Source organism: Plenodomus lingam, assembly GCF_022343315.1.
Source record: "Plenodomus lingam strain CAN1 chromosome Unknown contig_9, whole genome shotgun sequence".
In the NCBI taxonomy this organism is placed as follows: Eukaryota; Fungi; Ascomycota; class Dothideomycetes; order Pleosporales; family Leptosphaeriaceae; genus Plenodomus; species Plenodomus lingam.
The window spans coordinates 1,765,609-1,786,465 of NW_027093973.1; the positions used below are offsets into that span (position 1 = coordinate 1,765,609).

Here is a 20,857-nt window from a genome sequence, read left to right on the forward strand (position 1 = left end):
TGCAGTTCGGGAGGAAGGTGGGCTTATAACGGAGCGAGGGGCAGGCGCTAAAAAATTTCAAGTGTGCAGATGGCCCGTGCTCCCGCCCCGCGCTTGTTGCCACAGCCTGTCTGGGCGGCCTCACGAATGAATGAATGAATGAATGAATGAATGAATGCATGAATTTTTCGTCGTTATTTCGATAGCAATCTGAATTCTCGAATTGAGAAACGATGTTTTGCTTCTGTAGCTTGATGATGGCCTACGGTGAGGATGGTCGTGGTATCCTGTGCCCAGAAATGATGACCTCAAACAAAGTACATGCAAGTATAGCCTGTCTTTGGGCTCGTTGGGCTGCGTGCAACTATAAACCTTACCCTGCCTACCTAAGTACTAGATAATTGTATTGTTGTACACACCTGTTGAGATCCCGATCCTTAGCTTTTGCTCCATATTTATGCAATGGTCTGACGCTGCTGCTTCTCCTCCCCCTCCATCTTGATAACACGAGACAAAATGAGTCACAGCCACACATCCATACCATGTATTCTACTCCTACACCGACATGCAAAACTGATGATTAAAGGCATTCTGCATGTCTCTAATTGGCAGTAGGAATGGTAACCTAGTAGAGTATGGTATCCGTTGCGAGCACTAGGCACCCTTCGTGTAGATTACGCATAAACCTGTCGTCGTCACAGTACCCCACCAGCCCTGGTCGTCCTCCAAAGACAGCACCTAACCCCTCCCCTCTATCCAAGCAACATCTCTTGAAGTCGTACAAAGAGTACCTAGTCAAACGTCGCGCCAGTACAGGAATCGAACGTCGACTTCGATTTGCGCAAACCCTGATCTTGGTCGCGATTCTGGCACCATTGATGAACAGAACTTCTGCTCATACTCCTTACGAGTGCCTCATAAAGATGCTATGGTTTGTTCCATTGCTATATTTTTTGTATGACGTCAAGGTCAAGGACTTCAAGCAACTCGAGTATTTGCTGGTGTAAAGTATATTGGATACATCACAATCGCCACAGAGGCAGACGATAATGAACCCAGTGCATCGCCCTTTAGAGAGTACTTCTGCATCTCCTCACGAGGAATACAGTTACCATATCGCCATCATCATCAACCTACTCTAAACCTCATGCTCAATATCCTTGACCCTAGGCACCTTATGCAAACTCACACTACAAAACTGTGCCACGAGCTCAATCTGTGTAATCATCAGTCCCATTGCACACCCTCTAGGAAGGAATAGTCACAACGTACACACTGCTGTATCGTCTCCACATCCTCACTACTCACTCCGATCCGCCGTGTCCCACGCAAGTGCCATGATGTTTCCCGCGGCAGGTTTTGCATCATGATACCGGTTAGCACTGTGATTTCTGTTTCGACGTCGGTGAGGATGGAGTGGTCGGAGAGGTAGAGGCCATAGGTTATATGTTTGCTTGTCCAGGCTTTTGCAGTGTTAGTGACGTGATGGCTTGGGGTGAAGACGAGTCAAGAGAAAAGGAGGTATACCAAAATCTCGTTGCGAGGCCAATGCCTTATTAATACCACCCATGTTATGCGAGTACAATCTGTTCAACCACTGCTCTCCGCGTTGTGCGTTTGATTCGTCGCATTGCCAGTTTTCTCTGCGTATTGTTAGCATGTTGTGTATAAGATCACGCTTTCATGAAACTCCACCAAACATATTGAGCAACATACCTTGAGAATGAGTAATCACGATCCTCCTCCCGTGTCACAGCCTCAATCTCAAACACCGCATCCAGCGGCTTACAGACACCTACAATGATGATGAGTTTGAATAAAACTTCGCGGAGCCGTCTCATGAGTGCTTGTCGCTGATCTGGGGTTTGGAACTCTGGTCGCGTGAGGAGGTAGGAGTATAGAGTTGGGGCATGAGAGGCTTGGGAACCGCCGACTAGAGCGGCAAGCTGGATGGTGATGCGTTAGCTGAGGATAGTACATGCAGGCCAAGTGACTATTGTTCTCGATAGATCAGGATCTGAGTGTGAATTTAAAGCAAATGATTTGAATAATACATCGCGGAAAAGTAAGAGCTTCTTTTTAAAACGCTTGGGAGCAAATTCAGTAAATGGGATGGCGCTACAAATAATTGAAGAACAGATTTGAAGAATACGTGGAAGATACAAGGAGAGTGTATTTTAGAGGGAATTTCCATACCGTAAGAATGTACCATTTGCCGTCTCCGAGTGTACTCGATGGAAATTTCTCTTCAACCTCATTGAAGAGCGCATGGGCTTCTTCTTTGGTGGGGTCGCGGGGTATGGGGATCTGCTTATTCGTTGCCATATCTATGGTCTTCCCCGATCGGAAGATACAGTTCTCAAAATCCTGCTTGAACTCTATTTACCGGTCCTTATTCTTCAAGTACCAGAGAGAAATCCTTGCGTAAGGGCGAATCATGACGCGTGTGTGGAATGCATGTACACTAACTCAATGCGGGGTAAAACACCTCACCGCATGAGGATGGACCTTCTTCTCCATAAAACCGGAATAGCTATATTTAAAGCATTAATCAAGGACTTGGATTCATTCGTTTCAGTACCACAACTTAAAATTGAACCTGATTAGGAGTATGATTGGAGATTGTACCCCACACATTCACTCTTCCCAATGACAGGCTCAAGACCATAATTTTGGCTACAAGCCGTGGATGGGTTGATGATGAATAATCTGGATGTATCATTCCCAGAAACGCCATGACATCTGGGTACTCTAGAGAGCGAAAGAGGCGAGAAGTCTCAGCGGACATGTTCGAGGACGTATAATTGCAAGTGATTGATTGAACTATTGCTTGATGGAACCGGGATGAGTCGTTAGATTCTCGCAAAATTCGGCTTTGAATTACTCACACTTTTGCCATGGGTCAAACCAATAGATTCGATCGCTCTGACAGCACTACATAGGACTTTCTGGATCTAGACGGCACATGGCTGACCAACGTTTTCACTACCAACTGCTTCTAATGGAGTGAGGTTACCAGAAGGACCTCAAGCAGGGCAATGTGTACTACTGTATAGAATCTTGCTTTATGCCTAGCCCAGAGCTTGTATGAAGATTTCCAATAGGGTATTATGTACATCTTATCAATACAAAGTCACTGCTAAGCATATACATGCAGCGTTGATTTTATTAGCTAGAAATTACAGTAAATCAACTATGTCATTATGCAGACTAGGGTTGTGCCACAGCTTCTGTCTTTGGCGACCACTTTACTCGCTTCTCTGAGCGCACGTACAAATCGTTTGGCCTAATGAGCTGAAACATTGGATCATACTCCACTGACTCCGTCCCATCTTTGACGAATTTGTACCGCTAAAGAAGCTTTGACAAGAAGATGTTGATCTCCTGCAATGCAAAGTTGAAGCCAATACACATGCGCTGCCCAGACGCGAACGGAATGTATGATCCCTTGTGACGATTTCTGACTTGTGGAGTCTCCTATCTTTCTGGATTGAATATTGTTGGCGAATCCCAGAACGACGGATTGTTATGTATGTGATGAAGTGCTACGATCACGACTGAGCCTTTGGGCACTTTGTAGCCGCCGGGTAAGATGAGGTTGACTTTGGCGGTGCGACCTGGTTAGAAGGAAGGGTTGTGTCGGCGTTGAGTCTCTTTGATGAAGTGATCCAGGTAGACGAGGCGGTCTGTGAAGTCTGACGTAATTTCCATTTCATCACTGAAGCCATTGTCGACGAGTTCTTGCAAGAGCTTCTCTTGAACACACTACGGTAAAAAATTGTTTACTGTAGAATGGTACGCTAGGGGTTTACTATATAGGTGTAAACTAACCTCGTGTATACCCGTAAATAGGTTTAAAGTAGTGGTTTACTTTTTTATAGTATAAACATAGTGTGGTTTACTATAGACCTATTAGTAGAGTGAATAAAGTAGTTTATAATAGTCCTATTAGTAGAGTATATAAAGTAGTTTATAAAAGACAAAATATAAGTGTTAGGTATAGTAATAATAGTATTAGATTTTTTTTAGTATCCTTATATAAACTACTAGTACGTTATTGCCTATCCTATCCCTAGGCCTAACCTACCTAATTAACAGCCTATACCTACCTAATTAACAGGCCTAAAACCGCCTAATTATTAGCCTATACCTGCGTAATAATTAGCCTATACCTGCGTAATTATAAGGCTGTCTACTATATACCTTACTTATTTTTAGAAAACTGCAGTATAATATAAATTAAATAGGTATATAAGTAGTATAACTGCGTAGTAATTAGTGTAAGTTAGTACGTCTAATAATAGTCTAGCGTAACACATAGATAATATACTTACCTAATAAATGCTAGTATATTATATAGTAATAGTGTTAGTATAAAGAGCCTAGTACTATAAAGCTAGATATAGACCTATTATCTTACTTAACTATAAGTAGTTAGTCTTAGACTATCTGTATTTATTAATAATATATAGCTTATTACTAGGTTAAAGTTAAGTGCTACGTCTATAGTAAACTATAGCTACTCCTATAAGGTTAATAATTATTATTACTTAAATCTATTTAATGCTATTATTATCTTCTATTATTCTCTAAGGTTAGGCTAGTTAGCCTATAGTAGCAGCAGGTTGTGTCTGTTACTATTAAAGTACTCCTACCTATTTAGAGTTATTAGCTAGATCTTAAAATAGGTATATTACTATCCTAAAGGAGAGCTAAATATAGTTATTATAATTATTTCTAGCAGCGTAATATATAATAAACGCAGTGCTCTAGGGGTAGTTACTATCTTTATAATTCCCTAAAACCCTAATTGTTATAGACTAGCCTTAAGGGAGAATGCAATAAGCGTTAATAATAGTATTTAGTATCTTAAAGGAGAGGTAAGCCCTCTACGCCTTTTTATAGGTGTCTAGTGTGTTCACTTAGTAGTAGTGTTAGACTTGGTCTATCTTGTGTTAGACCTAGGCTTAGGCATAAGCCTAAGCCCTTTATATACCCCTAACCTTCCCCTATAAACTATTATAAAATTATCTTTCTAGGGGTTTAGGGTTATGTCTTTTATCCTCTATAATCTATATTAGGCTTTATTACTATATTTTTTAGTTTTATTATTATATCTTTGTGTTCCTTCCTAATTTATAACAGGCCTATATATTAAGTAGTACGCGCGCGTAGCGTCTATATACTTATTTTAGTATCCTACTATAAAAGTTCTAATATAGCTATCCTACCCTACTATAAATTTCCTAAACTTACTTTGTTACACAGTAGATTTTCCCTACTAATTAGCCCTTCCCTCTACTCTTTCTTTATTAAATCCTGCCTATCTAGCCCTTATTATATCCCTATCTACTACTACTAGTGCTAGTAGTAGGGATCTACTATAAGGTAGTTAGACCCTACGCTAGGCCTACTAAGATAAGGTGTGTACTTTTAATATTCTCCCTATATTTCCTATACTAACCTTTTGCTTAGCATACACCTCCCTAAATATAGTTACTTAGTAGCTTTATTATTTCTAGTAACTTAGATAATAAGGAATATAATAGTAGTTTTGTAAAGCTACTTCCCTATAATTAGTGTATTAACTAGCTTTATCTCTTTAGTAAGTATAACTATTAGGAAGGTAGTAGTAAGTTCCCCTTAATTTTTATTTTCTTTTATAGCAAGTTCTAACTATATCTAGGGCGCTTATATAAGTCCTACTATTATAGCTACAAGACCTATACTTAATTAGAAGCTATCCTTACTAATAATCCTAACGTTTGCTAAGCCCTTTGTAACTAGCTTTAGTTTTATTATAGTTACTAGGAGGATTGCCTCTATATTGCAAAGAAGGGGACCCTTAGTACCTTTATAGGGAAACCTACTAAAGGCACCTATTACTAGTTTATGCTATAGTTCTATTAGCTCTACTATTATTTTAAGGATCTTATATTAAGGGCTTAGACTAATAATACTATTGCCCTGCTTGCCCCTACTACCTACTCGCGCGCCTATAATTAGTATTAGCTTAGTGCTGTTATTCTATCTACTACTAGTACTCTAGTATTTCTACTTTAGTCTACTATTACGCCTTTATATAGTAGTTATAGTAATAATAATATTATATAGCTTACTGCTGCCACTAGTATTACCTTCTAGCGTATTAACTAGCGTATAAATAAGACCTAGGCCTAAACTAACCTTTATATTAATAGGCTTAAGAGCGCTACTAAGCGCACTACCTGTAGTATTAAGACTCTTATTATTAGTATTAATTTCCCTTTATTCCCTTTTATATATTCTAACGTTTACTTTCTTTAGGCCTAGGGTGCTGCGCGTTAGCAAACTATTAAAGCACTACCCTCCTCCTACTACTACTACTACTATTACTTATACTTGTTAACTAAGTCCTCCTCTACCCACGCTACGCGTAAGCGTTACTACTATTACTAAGAGATATAGAGGCGTTAGGATAATATAAATAATAGTTTAGGGGGGGCTAGAGGGGGGTTAGTTATAGATAGTAATAGTATAGATACTACTACCTAATTATTAGCTACCTTATAAAACTTTAGTAGTAGGGCACTTACTTAGAGTATTATAAGGATAAATAAAAGATATCTCTAATACCTTTCTACTTCTTAATTATAATAAAGGTCTAAGTTATTATTCTAGTTTTCTTCTACCCTTACTTCCTAGCTTTTATATGTATTAGGCTATTATTATACGCGATATCCCTATGCTTTTCCTTAAACCTATCTAGAGCCTTAGTATCCTACACTACCTCTAGTAGGTGCTATATTAGATTAATATACCCCTTCTATTTTACTAGGACTTAACGCTTCCCTTTTCCTCTTATATTCTTTGTATAAAGGATCTCTTCTACTTCCTATTTATCTAGTATTATGTCTTTATTTTCTAGAGTAACTATTAGGCCTAGTTGTAAGTCCTAAAGCTTCTAGCTTAGTAGTAGGTTATTAGCAGCTCTCTCTAGTAGATCTATATGCATAGTCTTATACAAGTTCCCTAGTAAGTCTAATACTACTATAAGTAGAGTAGGGACTTCTATTACTTTATACTTAACCTATAGCTAGTTAAACTTTTTACTTAGTTAGTTTATCTTTATATTATATATTATAAACTAAACTATATTATCTTTTAGGAACTTTTTAGCTAGGTATTAAGACTAGTTTATTACTTCCTATTATTATTACTATTAGAATATAATAGTAGCTTGCGCTAGCTCTACACCCCTCTATAGGTGTAATAAGAACGTTACAGCCTCTCTATAAGGATTCTTAGGCTTTACTAGTAGTAATATTATCTTGTATAGCGTGTCTATAGTATACCTATTTAAAAGTAGATTTAGGCTAATACTAGTTATACTAGAGTCCCTATTATTAAGTGTAAGTTAGCAGGCTAGTAGGCAATTAGGCTAGTTAGTCTGCTTAAAGCATACTATTATGCGCAGCACCACCTATACTTCTTAGTTTACCTGCTCTATCCTACTATCTATCTAGGGGTAGTATATAGTAGATAGTAACTAGTTTATCTTTATTATCTAGTATAATATTATCTAGAAGGATCCTAACTAGTCTAAACCTTAGTTAGTAATAATAGAGGATAGGAAGCCCTAGAACTACTACTAGTTATCCTAAAAGATCCTTGCATAATAATTAGCTACTATAGAGACTATTACTTTAAGCTAAATATATTTAGACAATCTATTAGTAATAACTAATAGGGACTAGGGTTTACTATTATCTTTTGCAGGTAGGTTAACTATAAAATCTATAGATATTTAGGACTAGTATTATAACGCGACTAGTATAGGTTATAATAGACCCTATTAGCGCTTCTAGGAGATATAAGCACTATAATAATAGTAGTTTTAAATATACTACGCAATATCTCCTAATATTCTATCCTAATAATAGTTGCAGTGTAGTATTTAAAATATTATATTCTTTCCTAGATATCTTACTAAACCTAATTTATATACTTGCTATATAATAGTAGTTATAAGAGGTTCCTATATTAGTAACTAAATAACACCCCTCTAGAGCAAAGTGCTGTGTGCGCTAATTATATAGTCCCTAATCTGTTGCTTTGTGTTAGCTAAAACTAGGAAAGACCTAGCGCCTTTCTAAACCGCATTAAGACGTACTTAGTATATCTTATCTTCTAGTACTACTTTGTCCTATAGTGTCTATATATACAGGTTAGTAAAGAGGCTAGCGCCCTTTAGTAACTTAGACGCCGCCTCTGCTTCTAACACTATAACCTAAATTAATTTAGGGTGTATTACTAACTATAGTGTTGCTTTAGAGGAGTTTAAATCTTATAGTTATCTACTTAAGGTATTAGGTTATCCTATAAGACAGCTAGGCTTATACTATAGGATATACTAATATTTTAAAAGTTCCTCTGCCTAGTAGTACTATTACTTACTTAAGCTTTAAAGGCTAGTAAAGTACTCTAAGTTTTTATAGTCTATAAATATTATAAATAGCTTATAAACGCTCTATAACTCTACTAACTAACTTTTAAGACACTTAATAATAGCAAGCAATTCCTTGTTATATATAGTGTAGTTTTATCTCTCTAGTGTTAGTGCTATAGAGTAGTAAGCAACTAGGCGCTAGACGCCCCTAACTTTTTATAATAAGCAACCCCTAAGAGTATATCCTAAATAGTCTACTTCTAATAATATTTCTTTAGCTAGGTCCTATTATATTAATACTAGTCCTAATATAAACGCCTTTTTTAGCGCATTAAATATACTTTGTTCTTCCTCTCCCTATTAGAATAGGGTATTCTTCCTAGTTAGTTAGTTTAAAGGTGCTACTACTTTAGAAAACTTTGCGATAAAATTATAGTAGAAGTTAGTAAAACTTAGAAAACTCCTTACCTCTCTTATATTCCTAGGGGATTCCTATTCCTGTATAGCCCTAAGCTTTTTAGGGTTAGGTCTAAGTAATTTGCCTACCTTAATAATATAGCCTAGGTAGCGTACCTCCTTAACACTAAAAGCACATTTCTCTAAGTCTAGGTGTAGTCCTACTTCTTTTAATAGCATAAGTACACGCTTTACTTTTTCTATATAGTTAAACTAGTCTCCTCCTAAATAAATTAGGATATTATTAAGGTAGGCTATTATATATAATCTAAGTAACTCTATAAGCGTAGCATTAATATATTATTAGAAAGTAGATAGCGCACTACTAAGACTAAATAGATATACTAACTATTTATACAACCTAAACTAGGTGTAGAAAGCTATTAAGGACTTATAACCTTCTACTATTCTAACTTTATAAAAGGTAGCATAAATATCTACTTTTATAAACTAACTTGCGCTAGATAGTATGCGTAAAGTTTCCTTAATAAGTAGTAGTAGGTATTAGTATAATATTATTATACTATTAAGTATCTAGTAATCTATATAAAGGCGCTAACCACCTAATAGCTTCTTTACTAGCAATACTAGAGCTCTAGCTATAGAAGAGCTTGCTTAGATCTAGCCCTTATCTATTAATCTAGTAAGTTGTATTCTTAGTTCTAGTAATTAGTTACGCAATATAGGGTATAGGGGACCCTATAGGGGGTTAGGCTAGGTTCTATCTAGGAGAGTTATTAACTAAATATAGTAATCTATACTACCTTAATAAGGTAGTAAACTACTTGCTAACTCTTTGTTAAATAGGTCCTTAAACTCTTATAGTTCTAGTAGTAACTTTATCTTTCTAGTTTTATACTTAGGTTTATAGGGAACTGTGTTACTAGTAATATAGATAGTATATATATTATTAGGACCTCCCTTATTAATACTTCCTAGATATTTTATTAGGTGTAAGTTATATATTACCTATAAAATATCTAGTATATTTATTATAAAAATTTGTACCTATATGTCTTCCTATTAGGATCCTTAATTTAGTAACCCCGCTATAACTAAACCTAAGATAGTAGAGATATAGGTAGAATATAGGCGTCTCCTGCTCTCTTATACTACTATATTTCCTACCTTCCTAATTATTAATTCGCCTTATAGAATATCTATAACAACGCCCTCTCTACATAGCTATAGTCTGCCTAGTATTAGTTAATAGGAGAGACTAGGTACTACATAAGCTAAAAGCTAAGACTACTAACTATCTAAATTATAGTCTAATGCTACTAACTATAAAATTCTTGTACCCTTAGTAATTCCCTAGGTATATTATAAGGGTCGCGGGGGAATATTAATAAAGTTCCTACTAATCTATCTTGCTAACTTTTCCTTAACTGCACTAAAACACTAGCACCCTAAATTAACTATTACTTGCACATTCTCTACTCTACCTAAGAGGAGGGGAATAAAGAAAGGAGGATTATTTAACCTAGCCTTAATATCTAGGGGACACTTAATAGCCTCTACTATTAATAATTCCTCTATTATAGTGTCCTCCTTATACCCCTAACTTAGCCTAAAGTTAGGGGTAGCTAGTTTCCTAAATTAGGGCTGCTTGCTAATACTGCAACTATCTTAACACCTACTAGTTATAGCAATAGGGTATTAGGGTATGCACGCATAAAATAACCGCCCTATCTATACTAGGTGCAGACCCTTACTAGTTTCTATGTATTAAACAGGTCCTATAGAATCTAGTTAGGGCGTGATATTAGTAGTTTAGTAGGTATACTTAATAAGGCTGCTACTTCTACTATATTTGTGTTGCTATCCTAATCTAAGTTAGACTTCTACTAGGGTTCCTTAGACTTACTAGCCTAAAGAAAGCCTAGTTCTAGAGAGGCTATTTTAATGTCTACTATAATTATCTTGTATTCCTCTATAGCTACGTTGTAGTTTGTCCTAGAGACTCCCCTATTAAGGGAAACTAAGCGCATATAACTATTAAGAGATTACTAAAGTTATAAAAGCTTCTATTTATTATCCTAGTATAAACCTCCTAACTATATAAGGAGCTACACAAAATTTACAAAGAACTCTATAAAAGGCTAATTTTAGCCCTAATATAAGTGTTCTAACGCGACTTAGGCAGGCCCCTGCCTATAATAGTCGCTATAATAGAATACTAGGTAGTTAAGAAACCTGCTTATATCCTAACGCTTGCGTGTACTATCCTTAAAGTATAGTGCTATAGCGCGCTAGACTATAGGTAATAACTAGGACTAAATATATATAAACCTTGCCTCCTTATCCCTAATAAAGACCTTGTCTGCACGCAGTTTAAACTCTATAGTTATTTACTAGGAGGAGAAGTTTACCTTAGTACTATTATATAGCAAGCTAACTAGGAAGGGTTTGCAACATAAGGCAGGAGAGGGTAGAGGTAGCATGTTATTAAACCTAGCGGGCTTAGAGGAGGGTTAGGATAGAATCTAATTGCGTATTTCCTTGTTCTATTAATATAGTATAGCTATTATAGCAGAGTCTTAAGCCTATTATTCTATTAATCTATAGACCTATTATATTAGCCTTTCTACTATATTAGGTTGCACCTAGTTATTCTAAACATCTAGCGCGTCTATCTCTTATTACTATTATAGTATGTTTAGAAGAAGATACTAAAATATTATAGACTAGCCTTAAGGGAGAATATAATAAGCGTTAATAATAGTATTTAGTATCTTAAAGGAGAGGTAAGCCCTCTACGCCTTATTATAGGTGTCTAGTGTGTTCGCTTAGTAGTGGTGTTAGACTTGGTCTATCTTGTGTTAGACCTAGGCTTAGGCATAAGCCCAAGCCCTTCACACTAATAGTATACCTGTTTAGAAGTATGTAATAGTTATATATAACTATATCCTAGGCGCGTGTCTATATAGCATATACTATAGTTATAATTATAGTATAAGTATTATCTAGGATACGTCCCTAGTGCGTATCTATACTACTATAAGACTTAGATTTTAGACAGTACTCTTATAGCTAAGTTATAATTATATTTTTGTTAATATTATACTTTATACTAAGCCTAAGCTATTACACGTGGATAATACGCTTATATACTAGTATATTCTACTCTAAACTAATATACTTCTAGGAAGGAGAAGTTGCTATCTTTTTAATACAACTGATAAGCCTCTCTAAAGACTATTAGGTATAGTATATAGGTAGTCTAAAATCCCTAGTATTAGATATAAGGTAGAGTAGGTAATAGATCTAAATAGAGCAAGATAGTAACTAGTCTACTTTACTATAGTAGTAGAGTAACTTATACTAGCAAATAAAATTCTCTACTAATAGTTCTAACTTATTAATCTAGTTAATAGTAAACTCCCTCTAGCTTATATAGAAGAGTAGTTTATAGTAGCATAGGAAGTTATTAGTATATTCCTTCTAAAGATAGACCTATATAGCTAGCGCTCTATAAGTAAGTATAAAAGTCTACTATTTAAACAAAGTCTATATCTTGTATATTATAGTGCTTTATAGGGTAGTGCTAACTTAGGTTAGTACTAAGGAATAGGACTTGTAAAGACCTTTATTAATTAAAGCCTAATTAGCGTTAGTAACAAGCTATAGTACAGTCTTATTATTAAATTTGTCCCCTTTCTAGAGTTAGAATAAGGCTTTAGGTATATTATAAGACATTACGTGCATAATATTAATAGGAAAGCTATAAGGAAAGTATATAGTAAGAAGGTCTAACAGGATAGAGTAGTAGTTAATACTAGTATCTTAGCGTAAGGTAGTATATCTAGAGGCTAGCATATTAGTCTATTATTTATATATATCTTTAATAGTAGTAGCTAAATTATTATGCATAACTAGGCAAAGGGTATGTCTATTTAGGAAAGAGTATTTACTAGTTCTCCCCTTAGTTCCTTTATACACGCATAGGTAGTAACTCCTTTTTAATATACTAGGCCGTTTTATTCCTATAATCTCTGCTATAGCTAGCCTATCTCTAGTTATTAGTATAAGGTAGGCGTAAAGGATAAATTCTTCCTAAGCGTCTACGTTGTATATATAAACTCTAACTACAAGTTAGCCTAATTCCTCTACTATTAGGTGTAGCTAAGTATCTATAAATTTTTTATTAAAAGTACTAGGTATAATAGTAGTAACAAGTGTATTATAGTCTTAATCCTAAATAGATAGGTAAAGGTTTAAGATATATAGCACTACTAGTGTAATACTTTATTATTTCTTAGGGTTCTTTACTATACCTACCGCGTCTAATATAAGTTGTAAAGCTAGATCCCTAGGGTCTTAGAAGTATCCTTTCCTACTATATTCTTAAAACTAGTCCCTATTATACACGTCTTAGTGTAAAGTACGTTTGCTAGTAGGGTTAAAAGTTACCTAATATACTTTTAATTATTATAATTAATAACTATTATTATACTAGATACGCAGTTATAGAAGTATAGGGATATATTACTATTAATATTTTAATTTGCCTTTCTTATTATACTAAGCTCTGCTATAGGATAGGCACGTATAAGTAGTATTAAGGTCGCTAGTAAAGGCTACGCACCTATTAGTATAACAATTAATAGATAGAGGAGTTATAGTATCCTAGAATAACGTATATAGTATATGCTACCCCTAGTAGATAGTACTACTAATATTAATATTATAGCATTTCTTTAAAGTTTGTTGTATCTTTTAGAACTTCTTGCGTAGAGTACCTATAAATGCAGCGTATATATTAAGAGAGGTAGTATAAAGTTGTTAAATACGCTCTATTTACTTATAATATAGTGTATGTCCTATTTGCTATTATATATCCCCTAAAAAGTCCTCTAGGTATAGAACCTCTTTATCCTTGTCTATAAGTTACATGTTATTGTTATAGTTGTCTATTAGGTCTATACTATTACTAGTAGAATTGCTAGCAGAATTATAGGAAGAATTAATATTAAGTACTCCTTGTATGTTATTAAGGTGTAATAGTTAACTAGCAGGGCAGCTAGTAGTCTATAGTATAGCAGCATCTTTAGTGGTAGTAAAGGGAATATTTTATTTATAGCACCTTCGCTAGTATTGTATATACTACTTTTAATTCACCTTATAGCGTGCACCTTAGTATAGAGTAAGATAACAATAATACTAGAACTTGTTCTATTAACTAGATATTTATAGGCAAGGGGTAGCAATTACCTACTACGTACTATCTATAATAGTTTCTACGTTAACATAGCGCTTAGGGACATAGATAGTAGATATGTAAATATAGATAGTAGTGTCTAATCTAAACTATAGTGTGTTCCTTTAATAAGCTATAATACAATTATACTAGTCTTCTAGTATAATAGCTTAGTAGCGTAAACTTACTATTTTGCTATACTAGATAATATAAATATTAGTAAGCTATATACGTATTAGTAGAGTTATAAAGTTTTATATTTATTATAGTTACTATAATAAACGCATTAGTATAGAAAGTAGACTTTGTATTATCTTCTTTTATACTATATAGGTATTCTACTTTACATATCTATATATTCTACTATAAGCAGACGTACTAGACATAGTTTATCTTGCTATAAGTTAGACCTAATCTTACCTACTACTTAAAATAATACTATTAAAGATGTAGTATACAACTGCGATCGCGATAGTTAAGACTACTAGAATAACTATCTAAACTGCACCTAATTAAGGAAACTCGCTAAGCTTATAAGCTAACTCTTCTAACAAGACAAACTATGCTATAGCAACTTTCTATAACTATCTTGCAATAACTAAACCTCTAACCTTATTATCGCTATTAGACTTCTATAATAGGATATTTAAGTGTATAGATATACAATCACTTAGAAGACTAATAACTATTTAAGAGTATAGCGTAACACTATACTCCACGCCTATATTCTATTCTACTTAGGAGATTTTATATTAAAATATATTAGTTCTAGGATAGATAATTAACTTTAATAGATTGTTAACTTAAATACTTAGGACTATTACCTTAAAAATAGTATAGAGAAGCACACTAGTCTACGTCTATTATATATCCTATTAGATTGTAAAGAGTGTTATAGCTATATTATAGAACCTATAATATTAAATTAATTAGTTTAGAATAGCTCTTTCCTTAACCTAATTAGATTCTAGAGTTATATTTACTAAGATTGTATTTATAAGGATAGGCTAGAGTAACTTAGATAGTATATTATCTATATAAATAGTACTATAATATTAATACTAATATATATCTAATTTAAAAACCTCTAAGTCTAATCCTACGTGCTATAGCGATATTATAGTAGTTAGGGAGCTTACTTTACCTTTACTACATAATCTACCTTATAGAACTCTACTATTAAGTAGTAACTTAGCGTATCCCTCTATAACCTTAACACCCTTATCCCCTTATCTACTTTATTAATCCCTCCTATTACCTTCTTTATATAGCTTCTTCTTCCCCTTTTGCGTTAAAGCTACTTATTAACTACGCTAATTAAAGTTGCTTATTAGCTACGTAGTCCTAAAGTTACTAAAACTCTAATAGAACTAAGTCTCCCTTTTTTAAAAGTAAATAGATAGTTTACTAAATTATAGTTAGGTACGCTACCTGTGTAGGCATATATACAAAGCTACTTATTAACTACGCTAATTAAACTTACTTATTAGCTATATAGTCCTAAAGTCTCTAAAACCTTAATAGAACTAAGTCTCCCTTATTTAAATATAAATAGATAGTTTACTTACTTATATATAGGTATGTTACCTACACAGGCATATATATAAAGCTGCTCCTTAATTATACTAAATTAAGTTACTTATTAACTACGTAGAACTATATATACTATCTATATTACTAAAACTAAGTCTCCCTTATTTAAAAGTAAATAGATAATTTACTAAGTTATAGTTAGGTATATTACCTGTGTAGGTATAAATCTAAAGCTACTCCTTAACTACGCTAAATTAAGCTGCTTATTGTCTACATAGTCCTATAGTTTTTACTTATCTTAGTAGAACTAAGTCTTACCTTATTTAAATATAAGTAGATAGATTACTAATTCTTGTCTTAGGTACGTTACCTGCGTAGGCGTAAATCTAGAGCTACTTACTAGAGTGCTATAAAAGCCGCTTAATAGAGTGCTAAAATACCTAGTTTAGATAAACTTATAGTCTAACTATATTATTAATTAGTATAACTCTATTAAAGGCTATAGTAGTTATATCTTTAGATAAGTAATTAATCCTACTATAGACTTTAATATATTAATAACTTATAAGTCTACCTAGCACTCCTAATACTATTAACTTTATCTTTAGTAGATAGATAGTTACCTATCTAATAATATATCTATAGTTTTATACTAGCTATTCTTATCCCTATAGTATTCTCTTAACATTATTTTATTAAGTTAGTTAGTGTTAAAGGGATTAAGATATACTAGACACTAGCTAGGTTATAGTAGTGTAAGGACACTATACTAGGCGTAGTACTAGTTATTAAAACTAGCTTAGGTCTACCTAATAAGTAGTTATAGTAATACATGCGTCTCTCTATCTTTATATTACTTAGGGAGACGTCCCTATTAAGTGCTTATACTTAAGGTAATAAGGTAGTACCTTCTCTATATTATTATTCTATTAATATTATTAAGATAAGTAGCACCTCTAAGTTAATAAATACTATAATAAGAGTTATTATAGTTAGTAGTAGTTACACTTAGCACTATCTAATAAGCTCCTAGAGCCTATAGTTTATATAATAGATAAGTAGTAGGTTAGTACACACCTATACTTCCTAAGGATCTACAGTCTCTATAGAGGATAGTTAGACCTAAGCTAAACTTAATACTTTACTTAACTAGTTATTTAATAGATTTTAAATTAGTAATCTTAGCTAGAATTAGGACTAGTAGTTAGTAGTTGCTACTATAGTAAGGCTAAGGATTATAACCTTTAGGCTTCTAAATAATAGTATAACTGGCGCTAGTATTATGCCCCTATAGGAGCTAAGGAGTTATACCTATCCTTAATAAGGCTAATAGGTAGTGTTAGTAGTAGTAGTATATAGTCTTTTAGTTTATTAAGGGTGTAGTAGTTTATAATTATAAGTATATAGGTAGGTATATTAAAGAATAGTTAATTATACTAGTACGCTAGTTATACTTATAACTAGTAGGTAGAGTTAGTTAAAGTTAAAGTAGAGTAGCCTCTCTTTAGTAGTAGTCCTAGACTACAGGACTAATTATTTAGGTCTACTAACTATAGGTTATCTACCTATCTTTAGTATTACTTAGTGTAGATTAGACTATTATAGGCGTAGTAGGGCCTAGACTACCTAAACTTAATCTCTCTATAGTATTAGGGGATAACCTTATATTCTTAATTACTTATAGTCTTTCTTTCCTTTAGAGTATTTAGCAACATTTACTTACTAGTAGTAGAGGTTCTCTTTACCTAGCTATCTCTTAAGACTTTATAATAGAGATGTAATTAAAGGGGTTTCTTACTATAGATAAGTATAAGCTAGCAAATTAGGGGCGTTAGACACTATTTATAGTAGCCTTTTTAAGCGTTATAGAGACTCTTTTAACCTCTTTCTAATAGAGGTAGGACTAGCTTAGGCTACTCCTAGACAATCTACTCTACTTAAATCCTTACTTAGTATTAGTTTCTCCTCCTTATACCTTAGTTAGCCTTGCAGACTAAGGATATTCTAAGAAAGGTTTCTAGGCTACTATAAGACTGTATTGCTACTATTCTATATAAAAGAAAGCTAGTCTAACTAGTATAGTCTAGGTAAGACAGCCTATTAATAGTATAGTTAGCTTGTTACTATCTACTATTAAAGGGCTTTATACTATAAGATATACTATCTAAGATATAAACTTGCTATATTATAATAGATGCGCAGTTCTCTACAGAATACTATATAGGAGGGTAATCTATTTCTCCTTATATAGGTTATCTAGTTACTACTAGATTTATCTATATAGGAAGGAGTAATTCTTTAATTATATAATATACTTATTTAACACGTCCTATTACGTTACGCTTACACGTAATATATCTATTATAAGTTTATTAACACTAAATTAAATAAAAGCTTCTATAAAGATAATCTTAACTTTAATAGTGTACTATTAAAGATAAAGAGCCTCTTCTTCTATAACTAGGCTTTCTATAGTAGGGACTACCGTATCTTGTAGTAGTTAACTAACGTACACAATAGCCCTATTTTCTATCCTAAGCTAATATATATTAGTTCTATACCTAGCCTAGGAAAATATATTAATGTGTGACGTATAGTTAATAGGGTATCTAAAGGATAGATTACCCTACTTTTAGAATACTATAGCATAGTAGATAGGTTATCACCCCTAAATTTAGTAACTCGCGATATTATTCTCTTAAATAGTGTTATGGTTACTATGTTAATCTACGTTAATTCCTAGTCTAGCATAACTTATATGCTAATCTAGGTTATATAATAACTACGTTTTAGCAAACGTGAACTACGTGTAGCTAGTATAGGTTAGTAAGAGTGTATTCCTAGATATTTATATCTTACTCTATTAATGCGACTATTATACTCTAGTACACAGAGGAGTAGGTGAATAAAAGGATATAGTATGAATCTGCGTAAGCTAATATAACTTGTTAGCGTTAGTTATAATAAGTAATAATACTATAATTATAGTAATATATATAAATCTATATAATAATAATCTAGTATACTCTAAATTAATTCTTAACCCCTTGCACACGTACGTAATACAACACGTTAGCACACCCTCTCTATACTTCTATTACACTAATATAGCATAACTATAGTACAATAACTTATTGTTTAATAACTATATTATAGAAGTATATTAGCACAAAGATATAGCTAAAGATAATATGTTATAAGTAATAGCAACAACACTAGTGCGCGTTATAATATAACAAGTGCACAAGTTGCATATAATAATATACCCTTTCTATCTATAATAATATATTTATAATATATTAGCTTTACTTATAACCTTATCTACTACAAACGCCGCCTTTGTTCCTAATATTATCCTATAGTTAATATAGGATTTAAGATCCTATTTATATAAAATACTAGAACTATATAGTATCTACCTACAGCTAAAATTAGTAAGCAATAATCTAATTGCGGTGTAGGTAGCAATATATACGCCTAAAGTGTTTGCCATATAGATCTACATGTTTATAGTTAGTAAGAAGGGTATTAATAACCTTAACAAGTGTATCTGCAAGGCTATAGACATATACTTTAATATAATCTAAGACTAACTATTTAGCTATATTTCTAACTCTAAGTAGACTAATATATAGGACACTGTCCTTACTAAGTATCTATTTTTTAGATATTTTAATAGAGCATAGGCATTAAAATAGCTTATACAGTAGACCTAGATATACAGGAATAAGAACTAATACTCTAAACTAAAATACAAGTATATTATCTACCTCTTTAAATACACTAATCTTACTATTATAAAGGAGCTGTTATGCATAATTGTGCTATGCTAGGCAATAGTATTACTACCCTAATTACTTAAACGTTCGCTGTCCTATAAGGCCCTAGCCTAGGGAGGTCTATTATATGCAGAGGTCCATGTAGATACTAGTAGCTAATATCTAACTTTATTTATAGCAGTTTAGATATATACCGCGACTATATAGTAGCCTAGTTAGGATTCTATAGCAACGCTCCCTAATATTTAAACTAAGACTTATTACAGGCTATAAGTAAGCTAGTATTACCCTATCCTATTAAATATATATAAAGACAACGTCTACCCTAAACTAAATACACTAGTAGTATTACTAGCTTTAAAGACTAGGGTGCCTAGGATAGCAATAGTAGCGTTTTTAGGGGTTAGCATCCTAACCTAATAGTTAGTGTGCCCCTAGCTAGTGGTGTTAGATTATAATAAGTACTAGTACAGCTAGATATAAGACTATAAAAGCAAACCTATTTATATAGTATACTAGCCTAATTAAATAATTCTACTCTAGATACTTGCAAAAACACGCCTATAGAAGACAACTATAATACACTACTAGACACGCAATAATACTAACCTTATACTATTACAGACTCTCTAATAGAGACTTTAGATTCTGCTCTACTAACATAGACTTGTAAGAATACACACGTTAGGAACGTAAAGGCTAGGCGTAACTATACAACTAAAGCTAAGGCTAAAGGTAATAGTAATAAGAGAAATACTTCTAGAGTGCAAGGCCTAAAATTACGGCAGTCTCTAATACAAACTAGAGCATCTATTACAGATGCCTCTTGTATAGATAGTAGTAGTATAGGAGAGCTAAATAATAGTAATAGTAATAATAGCGTCTAGGTTTATAGACAATTATAACGTAAGAGGGTCCTAACTATATAAGTTAAATAATATATATATATAGTATTAGTATATATAAATAATATAATATAATATTACTATATATCATACACTACACAAGCTTACTATATTATGCTACCCCTTTACTACTATATGCAATATAGTATATATAATAATATATACACATACCTAACTTTAAACTAATATACTACTAAAAAAACCTATAATATATATAGTGTAAGCAACTAACTTGCCCTAGAATATTTATAATATAGAGTATAATCTTTAGTAATACTACTACACTATAATATAGGAGTGTTGTCGCAATAGGCGCCTTTATAGAACTTACTAACCTATTATTATAGGATATTTTAGATTATAATTTTATATACTAGGTATACTACCTAGTCTCTTAGTTATTATTGTAGCGTACCTAGGTGGTGGTATGCTGCACGCCTATACCGCCTAGGTATCTACTAGTACTAGTTCCCGCATGGTAACCCCACTAAATCATGCCTACCGCGTGCCCTCTATCTACACTAAATTTTCCCCCTAGGTGCCATATATCTATGTACTATATAACCTGTAATTAGGT

At 33.1% G+C, this 20,857-nt stretch overlaps 2 protein-coding genes across 2 annotated transcripts; one reads left to right on the top strand and one right to left on the bottom strand.

Annotated features, from left to right (window-relative positions):
- Positions 1 to 614: 614 nt before the first annotated feature.
- Positions 615 to 986, top strand: IAQ61_011063 (uncharacterized protein; the record flags this gene model as incomplete). Its single annotated transcript, XM_066099036.1, has 1 exon — positions 615 to 986. The coding sequence occupies one exon, from the start codon at positions 615 to 617 to the stop codon at positions 984 to 986; it is 372 nt and encodes a 123-aa protein (XP_065951194.1).
- A 131-nt stretch (positions 987 to 1,117) lies between these two features.
- On the bottom strand, positions 1,118 to 2,304 carry IAQ61_011064 (uncharacterized protein; the record flags this gene model as incomplete). The annotated part of the gene is made up of 5 exons (XM_003835086.2): positions 1,118 to 1,195; positions 1,252 to 1,442; positions 1,507 to 1,622; positions 1,696 to 1,925; positions 2,176 to 2,304. The coding sequence occupies 5 exons, from the start codon at positions 2,302 to 2,304 to the stop codon at positions 1,118 to 1,120; spliced, it is 744 nt and encodes a 247-aa protein (XP_003835134.2).
- Positions 2,305 to 20,857: the final 18,553 nt, after the last annotated feature.